The 10,968-nt window shown below is 40.4% G+C and overlaps 2 protein-coding genes and 1 pseudogene across 2 annotated transcripts; 2 read left to right on the top strand and 1 right to left on the bottom strand.

Annotated features, from left to right (window-relative positions):
• Positions 1 to 708: 708 nt before the first annotated feature.
• Positions 709 to 3,048, top strand: bloc1s4 (biogenesis of lysosomal organelles complex-1, subunit 4, cappuccino). Its single transcript, XM_067256033.1, has 5 exons — positions 709 to 1,047; positions 1,486 to 1,557; positions 1,767 to 1,868; positions 2,000 to 2,134; positions 2,257 to 3,048. Exons 1-5 carry the CDS (start codon positions 745 to 747, stop codon positions 2,350 to 2,352), a joined length of 708 nt encoding a protein of 235 aa, XP_067112134.1. The 5' UTR covers positions 709 to 744; the 3' UTR covers positions 2,353 to 3,048.
• Positions 3,049 to 3,849: 801 nt separating this feature from the next.
• LOC136962468 (histone-lysine N-methyltransferase PRDM9-like) lies at positions 3,850 to 6,465 on the bottom strand (annotated as a pseudogene).
• Positions 6,466 to 8,015: 1,550 nt separating this feature from the next.
• On the top strand, positions 8,016 to 10,804 carry nutf2l (nuclear transport factor 2, like). The gene is made up of 5 exons (XM_067255730.1): positions 8,016 to 8,095; positions 8,532 to 8,652; positions 8,800 to 8,871; positions 8,957 to 9,055; positions 10,467 to 10,804. Exons 2-5 carry the CDS (start codon positions 8,554 to 8,556, stop codon positions 10,581 to 10,583), a joined length of 387 nt encoding a protein of 128 aa, XP_067111831.1. The 5' UTR covers positions 8,016 to 8,095; positions 8,532 to 8,553; the 3' UTR covers positions 10,584 to 10,804.
• Positions 10,805 to 10,968: the final 164 nt, after the last annotated feature.

Raw genomic sequence — 10,968 nt, 5'->3', positions numbered from 1 at the left:
ATTTGTATTGAGGGTCTGGCAAAATCCTGTTGAGTTCAGTGCAATATTGTGGTGTTTGCTGCGCTCTGCTGGTTGAGTGTGGGTCACATCAAAAAGCCACATGATCATTTACTACAGGTTTAGTATTTATTACACTATTTTATATATTCCATTCTGGAATTACTCTTACCCAGTAAATTAAACAGATTTTTTTTCAGATATGTTGTCTACACCATGTTTCTAAGTGCCTTTTCATCCAGGAAGAAAAGCAGTGATGTTAAAAGTAAAATGCTGCTTGTATTCTTATGATTGATATCATTTTCAAGTCATACTCTTCTAACTCTCTTTTGTAGTCTCTAATACCCATTCCTGTCTTCATGAATTTGGTTTTGAATTATATTGTATATATTTTGTTGATTGATCAAATTATTCTTTTCTAAATGTTTTAAGCTGTCTAAAATAAAGTTTTTTTTATGTACTTTAATATGGATGTTTATTTCACTCCCGATTTTAAACACCTTTACATTGTGCATAGTCTGTTAAATGGGATTTTAGATTTAACATTTTGAGCTTTGTTAATAATGGTTCTGGTAAGGTCGTACTTAAAAAAGAATGTTGCGCAATACACATTTGCACTATTTCCCTTCGTTCGATTTGAGCCTTACGAGCCTCCACTCACAGTGAAAGTCACGTGATGAGTCTTTAGTGAAGTGCAGGTAGTGGAACAGGAAATAGAGAGAGGGGACTCAGTGTTTATGAAAGTGTATGGGTGAAATGCATCATCTGATGGACAGAGTAGGTGTTCTGTCACCTCTGGAGGAGTCCAGTGCTGAAATTAGTAGGGACAGTGGTGTCGTGTCCCAGAGTGCAAGCAGTCTGTCGATGGTAAGCGAGACTCTGAGCAGCAGTGGTACTGTGTCCCAAAGCCCCAGTTTCGGCGCTCCAGTTTCCCACAGTCCGAGCTTCAACGTCGCTGAGCCCGACACGGACCAAGACAAGGACGATGATGTCCTGAGACAAACCGCCCTTCATTATTCCTCATACATAAGGGCGACTGCAGGCGACGAGGTGAGAGTTCTAGTTAACAGACAAATCGATCTCGTTATTCACAACCATCCTTATTCATGCTAGGTTAGATTGCAGCTTGTAGTAATTACAAAAGCGTGATAGGCAATACAGATAGCTAGCTCTACTGCAAAACACATACAAAGAACCTTTGTCCTCGTCATGTCTCTTTTTTTGCATGGTACACGTCTTGAATTGATTAGTAGGGCTTTCTGAATAAACCGTTATGTGTCACACAGTATGGGTACAGTGGTACATTACTTTCTGCAGTTGTGATATGAAAGGTTTGTCAGGCTACGTTTTGCTGGAACTACTTGTTGAAAGTCACTGTAGCTGAGCTCCTCCTGCATGTCACAGTGAGTGTGTTCTATCACCATGGAGGAATATACTTAATAGTGTGACTTCTGACATTTCTGTTATAAATAACTGTTTTCACAACAGATCCTTTGCTTGGAGAAGAGCTTGGAGGAAATGCTGACTAGAGTGGATGAGTTTGTTGGAATGCTGGACATGGTACTTCACTTTATAACAGTAACTTCCAAATGATTGTCACCAATGATAACCAAGTTATTGTCTTTGTTGCAAAGTTTGGACTGGAATTGGAAGGTTCACAGTTTTGATGCTTACCAAGAAATATATAAGACATATGGGACCCTATTAAATAAACACAGATTGGTTATAGATGGGTAGAAGTGATATTATTTTCTAACGTCCTTTTACAGACCCGCAATGACACCTCCCAGATTGTGAATGAGAACCTACCACAAATCCAAAGAAAATCGGAGGAAATGAGACAAATATACAGAAGAATTGATAAGTTAGAGGTATAACTCTTTCAGTACTAAATAGTATTTTTATTAATAGAAATGCAAAATGCAATGCAATCAGTGTTTCCCCTAGGCGCCCCTCTAATATAATGGTAGGGAAACACTGACATTGATGTGTTTTTTAACAGACCTTTGTCAAGACGGTTGGTGCAAATGTGAATGCTATGGAGGAGCAGGTCACACAAGCGGAGGGTGAACAGGCGACCTTACCCGGTGCTTTCAAAAAGATCTTTCGCACAATGAGTGTTCCTGGATTTCTCAACGTAAGACAAAGCGTTAAACCACTTCCGGAGTTGTTATGGACGTCAGTGGAGGTGTAGCTGGGATTGTGTTTGACTAGGTGAGGTTTATGAAAGCAAATTGTAATCATTGGTTGTATCTGCAGAAAACACCCAGCCCAAGGAGGGCACACCATCAGCCGCTGGAGCCGCCCACTGTGTTCCGGACAGACGATTATTTCCCATCACACCCTGAGCAATGACACCAAGTCCACACCTTCACACCTCACTGCACAAACAGAGAGAACACACAGAACTCTGGCAAAGGTTTTTTGAACTTCAAATCCTAACCCTTACCATCAGAGGGAGAAATTCAAAACAGATCCTGAATTGGTGAATTCGCTCAACTCATAGCCAAATACACTGGTTACTGTAGAGATGATGACTTTACTGCCACCTGAAAAGTCAACTGTGCAATTAACTCAACAAGCAATACTAAGTGTACTGTTCTCTCAAATCAAGTATGTAACGATGTAAAATATGTTTAGCTCAAGAGTTTGACAAGCAAAATGACAACCTTGATTTTAAAGATGGTAAAGACTGTTTTGAAGACTCTTGAGAAAGTGCCTCAATTATGGATCATACTTTTATGCCCTCATGCTCGCCTTTTGTTGAAAACATAAAATGCACAATTCTGTTAGCCTCCACAAAGACATATCCTGCCTGAAATCATCCATGCTTAACAATGCTCCACAATGTATTATATGAAGAATTTTGTTATTAGTATATAGTTTTTGTTTCTCTTCCCATCTGCATTTCTTCATCCACATCACACTAACCTTTATTAGTGTCACCACCTTTGGTGATTTTATGTTTCTACTGTATTAGTTGGTAGGCAAATCTCCTTTTGAAATGTAGCACACAGTGTGATTGAAAATTCACCTCATCAATACAAAACTATTCTCAATAATGTGTTGTTTGTTCTGTTCTATCACGGTAATACACTACTGTCTATAAGAGCACCAAATGAATAGCAGCCCTCGTCCCAGTGTGCCACTGTTGTGGCAATTTGTCCTACTTTGTCAGATTTTCCTATTGTGGTGCAAAACTGTAGAACTAAACCTAATCTTGGTGTGCACATGGTGGCCCTGGTAGGACCATCTGGCTTCATAATAGCACCGCTTCAGTCCTGCTTTGTTATACTTCTGACTCCCGTTCTCACTTGAATATTAAGAACATGAACAACTTAGGCCAGCACCATGTTCCTGTGGAATGGGGAGGAGACCAAGCAGGTGTGATATTCTCCTTCCATACCTTCTCCTACTGAGCTAGAAGGGATAGGATCCTAAGGGGCCAAGCAAGAGGAGATATTATCCTATGACAAATTATTCCATAACTTTATTCTACTTTTCTTCCCGCCAAGTTTATAGTTTCAGCTAAGCGGTCTAGACAAGGCCAGATTAGTACCCCAAAGAGCCCAGGGGCACTGAAGCTCATGTGTGCATGAAATAACATAGCATGTTATTTCAGTTTATGTTAAGTCAAATATATATCAAGTAATACAGAATTAATTATTATTGTACAATTATATAATAAACAATGAAACAATCGTACATACTGTATTTTATGTTGACATTTATATACAATATACATTTTCAGTATAAATCAAATATCTTATGTATAATTCTACTTTAAATAATGAACACAAATACATACATTTCCTATGTTCATAAACAGTATGTTTAATTCTTAAGTGAGATCTAGAGTTCAGGATCTCCAGTCTTCCCAGAACAAAAGTGTAAATGTCCTGACAGACTGAAGCTCTTCCCACATTGGTCACAGTGGTGATCTCTGGCCTTTTCCGTGTCCATGCTTCCCTAGGCGGGGATCGGGGGGAGGGACCGTGTTGGGGCATGGTCGAGAGGAGGACAGTCTCTGGTCTGATCTCTCCACTCCTCAGCAGAGAGACGTACAGATCATGGTGGCACCTCTTGATGTTCTTGTGAAGTTAGATCTGGGTGGTGAAGGAGATAGGACACTGGGAGCAGGAGAACACCTGAGTCTGGGACAACTCTATCCTTGGTCCTGGAAGAAAGAGAGTAAAATATACCATTAAATACAATTAAATACAAACAGCATAGTTTTAAAATGACAAGGGAAGGGATTAAAAGGTTGCCATCCTGGTCTGTGGGTGTAATGGTTGTTTGTGGTGGTAATGAAAGAGAGACGAATGTACTACTGACATTAAATTAACTTCACTCAAGATCAATGGTCTTGTACAGTCCTCTACTATACGAATGCAGTTAAGGTCAATAATATTGTAGGTTAAGAACATCTCCAATCAGTGATTTGTGTAGCTCGATGTTACAAGTCCCTCCAATATTCCTATAGAGAGAGGGAAATGGAGAAGAGAAGGGAGGAGAGAAATTGACGAGATATGTCAGAGGAGAGGAGAGAGGAGGAAAGGAGAGGAGGACACTAAGAGGAGGTACCTCTAGTGGAGCTCTTGTTGTCCCAGAGGTAGTCAAAGGTGAAGAGGACACTAAGAGGAGGTACCTCTGGTGGAGCTCTTGTTGTTCCAGAGGTAGTCAAAGGAGGTGCCCAGGTCTCTGGCGTACTCCTCTCCGTACCAGACCAGCAGCTCCTCCCCCGGCGCCAGCGGCCGGCAGCAGCGGTACAGGATGGCTCCTCGGTGCTGAAACGCCACCAGGTTCTGTTCCTCCTCATTACGGGCACAGTTCACATACCTGGGGGGAGGAGGAGGAGGGGATGGGAAGAAGAGGACGGGATGAGAGGGAGAAGGAGGGAGGGAGATGAGGTGGTAGCGGGGGATCAGAACATGATAGGTTTAAATGAAGAGAAGTTGAGGGAGTCAGGAGAGTGAGAAGAGTTTTTGTCGTCACCTCATCCAGTTGGAGTGAGTCTCTCTTGGTGTCGATGTACTCGTCACAGTGTCTGCTCTTGTAAATATGGAAATGCACACACACTGTGCTCACTTAAAATCCATAGATACATGGTTTTACAACATACACTCATACATTTGGGGGAACTTTCTGTCAGGGAAACTTTCTGCTTCACATAAGGGATGCATGAAAAGCTTTTTGAGTAAAAACTATTCTTTCTGATCTTGGTTGCTTAACTTCATATTAAAATTTTATCATTTAATCGTATTCCTTAATCATTCATCAAAACACACACACCACTCCTCCCCCTCTCCTCCTCACCACCCAGGAGTTTCCACTCTCGATGGACTCTTCCGCCTCCTTCCCTTCTCCCACGTAGGAGCCGTAGTGGGTTCCCTTGGCGACCAACCCCCACAGTTGAACACCCCCAGCCCGGCCCCAGGGATGTTTGACCTCCTGACCTCCAGGCCGGGTGGCAGGGTGAGTCTGGCCCGGTCCGTCAGTCCCAGGGCTGCAGGGGTGTCGGGACGAACAGGGGGGCGCCATTGAGTTCACACTCCTTGATGAAGAACACATTGCACTCCTCACAGTCTGGATAGAGGTAGAGGAAGGGAGAAGAGGAGAGAACGAAGGGGAAAGAGAGAGGGAGAGAGATAAAGAAGGAGGGAGAAAGAGAGGGTGTCTATCTTACAGAGGTAGTATATATCTTACAGAGGTACTATCTATCTTACAGAGGTAGTGTCTATCTTACAGCGGTAGTATATATCTTACAGAGGTAGTGTCTATCTTACAGAGGTAGTGTCTATCTTACAGAGGTAGTATCTATCTTACAGAGGTACTGTCTATCTTACAGAGGTAGTATCTATCTTACAGAGGTAGTATCTATCTTAGAGAGGTACTGTCTATCTTACAGAGGTAGTATCTATCTTACAGAGGTAGTATATATCTTACAGAGGTAGTGTATATCTTACAGAGGTAGTATCTATCTTACAGAGCTAGTATATATCTTACAGAGGTAGTATATATCTTACAGAGGTACTATCTATCTTACAGAGGTAGTTTATATCTTACAGAGGTAGTATCTATCTTACAGAGGTAGTGTATATCTTACAGAGGTAGTATCTATCTTACAGAGGTAGTATCTATCTTACAGAGGTAGTGGTCATCTTTGGACTCCTCCTGCTCAGTGTAGTTGACCCCGGGTCTCTCTCTCAGGTTCCTGCCTCTGGAGAACTGGATCTTCTCTGCTGCCCTGCTCCTCCTCACACACTCTGCATTAGACAGGCCTGACACACACACACACATAATCCTCAGCCACGCTCCTCCTGACACGCAAACACAGAAATCACAAAGAGACACACAGCCAGTGTCCATCACTGAAGTTGACAGATCACATTTCTCCTGGGGGGCCTCTGGGCCTCCCGCCCCCCCTCCCTGAGTGCCCCCCCCCTCCCTGAGTGCCCCCCCCCCCATGACTCATCATGCCATGAGAGTAGGGAAAGGTTATAGATAGCTATACAAAGGGACCTTGTTAAACATCTCCTCTGGCACACTGTCATCATGGTCAAAATGTGCACAGAATGTGGTACATCATATCGTAGATAAGCTAATTATTATTTTTCTGCTAGCAAATGTACATTCACTAGCTTGGGCCATGCTCTAACTAAAGGTCCATGTTGGTAGTTGATCAACAGGCACATAACTATTACGTAAGTAATTGGTTGATGCTGCCTGAGAGGGTCAGGGGATGACTGTGTCAAACAGCTTGTGCTCCTTTACATCAAACTACTCTGTCTGTCACAGATAAACACCACGTTTTATATCATGAAGAAAATTCTTCATAAAGTGACAACTCACCCAACACTAGGGATATGCTTTCTTTGGCGTGAGCAAATGAAATGGAAACAAAAAAAAATAGGAAAAAACTATTATTTTTAGCCAGGTTCAAGAACATAAAAAATATATATTGGGGAATATTGTTTGGATATTTACACTGGTGTTAATGAAATGACTTGAACGAGACGGGTATGAAAATACAGAAATGCAAATGCCACCAAGATCCATAAGGGCCTTTGCTTCAAGCTGGGGGGCTAGTGGTGCTGTGTGGTGATCGCACAGGCGATCATGTTTGCTGGTCAAACTCAGAACTGAATAACGTTATTGTTTTTTTCGGACGTGATATCACAAGTTGAGTCAAGTTGAAGCAGTGCAGTTTAAGCGGGAATCAGAGAAGGTTGTCCTAGACGGGCTCTGGTTGTCCTCAATATGATTTCCGGTTTTGAGAATTTGCCTTCAATATAAGAGCATGTGCCAAAAATGTGGAAGGTTCTCACGGTTAAGTTTGAGAGCTTAAAGCATGAATGGCTTTGGGACAAGTCTCTGAATGGACTTGATGCCTGAAGAAACTAGCATGATGCTCCCCATCCAAACTAATAGGTTGTGAGGTTATGCTAGAAACTTGGTAGAAACAGCCTAAATCAGCCTGTGATAGGTACACAATTAGAGGTCTGGATCATTATAAGAGGAATGTATTTTTGATACACATTTTCATTCTGTCACTATGGGTTATTGTTTGATTAATTGTGATTGTGTGTAAAATATCAGTTTTTCAACTCAATATTAATGGCATCTATAGGTAAACTCCTCCCACCAATGCAGATGATTAACAGTATTTTACTAATCTGACTACTCAGATTAGTAAATAGGTAATAATAATAATAATAAATTGTATTTGTATTTCTTTGTATCTCAAAGTGCTAACCTATATTAGGTAACCTATGTTGAGGCAGGATAGCTAGTCCTGCCAGACTCTATTTGTTCCTTAATATTATAATTTAAGCAGTGAGTTCATTTTAGAATGATTTATTATGATAATTAAAGTGTTTAATTTGTTATGTGACGTCTGTCTAATTCTCTACCGTTTTCGGAAATAAGGTGTGCTAGTCAGTCAAATAATTCACATAACATTCTGTGACCTTTATTCTGACATTGTTTTAAACTATCAACCGGAAAGTAGTTTCCTTATTGAGGCTGGCTTCACCCTGCTGGAAAGTCGAGGGCGTGCATCTACAAAAGTTCATTAGATTAGTACCTAAATCTCAAGGTAAATTTAAGCAATTTTAATCGCGCATTAAATCGTTGGGTAGTCAAATTTGCAACGCAAAGATTGTATGTTGAGTAATATTGCATTGTGTGATGAAAAATTACACGTTTTCAGATAATCCTCACTGTGTTGGTAACACTACCTACAGCGAGCTAACTTCATAGCAACACGTGCATTGTAGAATGCTAATTTACAGAGTTGTGCGCACACTATCCCTAATGATGGTTACAATGTCATTTAGAAATGTTTTTTCATAACCAAAAGTGTGTAAATGTCATCTCAAAGCTGTTATCCTTTCAATGTATAACAACATGGTTGATGAAAGCTGCACTCTTGCAAGCCTAGCTAATTGCTAGCTGCCTAGCAGCTAGGTGCTTTACTGTGTCATGTTGTTGGAACTGTATATACTGACATGGACACTCCCTAATGTCAATAGGTCCAAGTCTGCCTGTTAAAACATGTCCGAGAAACCAGTGTGGGAGTTGATTGGGTCTGGCTTTGTGCAACACTATTATAATCTGTTTGACAGCGACAGAACTAAACTCTTAGACCTGTATGTAAGTATCCGTGTCAGTTCTTATTTTCGTATTATAATCTTGTGACCATCTCACCCGCATCTGTATATATGCCAAAACTGTTCATTAAATTATAAGTGCCAATTCCATTCCAGGTGTAATTAAACTGTCTTTGTGCTGTTACTACAGGCAGATTTCTCCTGTTTGACATGGGAAGGAGAAGGATTCCCTGGGAGGGAAGCCATCATGAAAAAACTAATTGCAAGTGACGCATTTTCAGTTTCACTATCGCTGTAAAAACCTCCTCTCTGGTTGTTATTCTCATAGGCCTCTCTTCTTTCTGCAGAGCTTGCCTTTTAAGTCTATCAAGCACAGTATCACTGCACAGGACCACCAGCCCACACCTGACAGTTGTGTTGTCAGCATGGTGATGGGGCAGCTAAAGGTGAGCTTTGAAGGAGTTGCTCTATTGAATACACACAATTCCTTTACATAACAACCCTGACTTCCTGTACAATAGATTAAATCTGAAGAAACCTTTAGGTGGTTGGTTGAACTGATGTCTTCCTTTTTTAGAAACCGTGTATAGGCAGTTGATTGTAATATATTAGTTTTTTACAGTCGCTAGGACACATTTCTCAATACTTAAGTCATGTTTTCAAAACTCTTCACACAGTGAGCACAACAGAAGTATATGTGGGCTAAACTGTGGATCATTTATCATTGTTTTGGCACAAATATGCATTCAATGACTACATCTTTCAAATTACATTCATTCTTTTATCACTTCGACACAACAACTGCCAAAACTCTATGTACCTACAGGCCAATTTGCACATGCTTACATACTGTTTTCAAAACTGTTAAACTTCAGTTCAAAACAATAACATAATACAAAACTGAATAATTTGAATGAATTTCTACAGTAATATTGTAATGAAATATATTTAGAATCAAAAAATTAAATGCCATAAAATGATCTCTATGGAAGGGTTGTGCTAGGTGAGGAAAAGGATGCAGAGAGAAGAAATCAGCCAACATTTGTATGGGACAATGTGGCATTTCACCACTCCCGTGCAGTCACCGATTGGTTTGCAGCCCATCCCAGAATGGTGTCACTTGTCTTCCCACCTTACTCTCCATTCCTCAACCCCATAGAATAATTATTTTCCTCATGGATGTGGAAGGTTTACTGTATGACCACCCTCCACATGATCAAATGTCCCTCCTGGACGCAATGAATGCTGGATGCCTGGACATTTCAAGGGATGGATCAGGCATGCCAGAAGATTCTTTCCCAAGTGTATTGCCCTAGATGACATAAGATGTGATGTGGATGAGAAACTATGGCCAAATGCAGAAGATTACAGTAGCATTCCTATTGTATCTGTATCAGTGGATGGTGTGTATACAAATTCTTGTATTCTGGAATTAGTGAGAAAAAAAAGAAAGATATACAACATATTGAAGCATACTGCATCATGTCTGATTCATTCCAGTAACATATATTGCAGTGAATTCTAAACAGTAGAGAGGTGTCCTTGTTTTACATAAGAAAACGTTGTATAATGCTACCTGTTGTTAGTGATTTTTAGGTCATTGTTTTGTGGGTGACAAAGTATGTTTGTTGGCTGTCAACCTTTGTTAGTGTTATGGAAGAATGTGTTGATTTGAGACATGTATGAAGTGATTTGGTAGTTTAAGTGCATTTTGAATGTGAAATTAACTGCTGTGCCAAGCTGAAAGTTGGTTAGGAGAACTGTGTGAAGAGTTTTGAAAAAGTGACTTAAGTATTGATAAATGTGTCCTAGCGACTGTAAAAAACTGTAATTCTTGTTTTTATTTTTTCTCGATAGGCTGATGATGACCATGTTATGGGCTTTCATCAAGTGTTCCTGCTGAAGCAAGTTGGGAACAATTGGATATGTGTGAATGACATGTTCAGATTGGCACTTCATAACTTCGGAGCATAGGAAGGATAACATTCTTACCTGCATTTCCCCTTTTCCTGGCATTCCACAAAATTAAGCCTTTATAAATACATTGTTTAAAGGTATGTATTTTAGTTTATGTAAGGATGTTTTGTATTACACCGTTTGTAATAAACTCAGTGGCCATTTTTTGTGTCTTTGTCACAATGTATAGCAATGGGTGTGAATGTGCAAGCCATTAGAATAAAAGTAATCCCACAGTATTTTTGTTCTTACCTCATGTTTTGTGTAGAGCAGTTGCTCCGGAGCCGAGCCAACTGACCACTTGTGTGGCTCTCACGCAATTTTAGTATTAGTTAGAGTAAATTGCCTAAACCTTAATAGTCTTTAAAAAGGTTTTGGAATACAGCCATATTGTATCTAATGA

The sequence above is a fragment of the Osmerus mordax genome, chromosome 18, assembly GCF_038355195.1.
Source record: "Osmerus mordax isolate fOsmMor3 chromosome 18, fOsmMor3.pri, whole genome shotgun sequence".
Classification (NCBI taxonomy): domain Eukaryota; kingdom Metazoa; phylum Chordata; class Actinopteri; order Osmeriformes; family Osmeridae; genus Osmerus; species Osmerus mordax.
Note: the sequence above shows the minus strand (reverse complement) of the source record. Positions and strands in the feature narration are given on the sequence as shown.

Coding starts and splice junctions, on each gene's coding strand:
- bloc1s4 (XM_067256033.1), top strand. CDS start 745: ATGGGTGAAATGCATCATCTGATGGACAGAGTAGGTGTTCTGTCACCT. Junction 1,558..1,766: donor TTGTTGGAATGCTGGACATG/GTACTTCACTTT, acceptor GTCCTTTTACAG/ACCCGCAATGACACCTCCCA. Junction 1,869..1,999: donor GAAGAATTGATAAGTTAGAG/GTATAACTCTTT, acceptor GTTTTTTAACAG/ACCTTTGTCAAGACGGTTGG.
- nutf2l (XM_067255730.1), top strand. CDS start 8,554: ATGTCCGAGAAACCAGTGTGGGAGTTGATTGGGTCTGGCTTTGTGCAA. Junction 8,653..8,799: donor CTAAACTCTTAGACCTGTAT/GTAAGTATCCGT, acceptor CTGTTACTACAG/GCAGATTTCTCCTGTTTGAC. Junction 8,872..8,956: donor CCATCATGAAAAAACTAATT/GCAAGTGACGCA, acceptor TTCTTTCTGCAG/AGCTTGCCTTTTAAGTCTAT.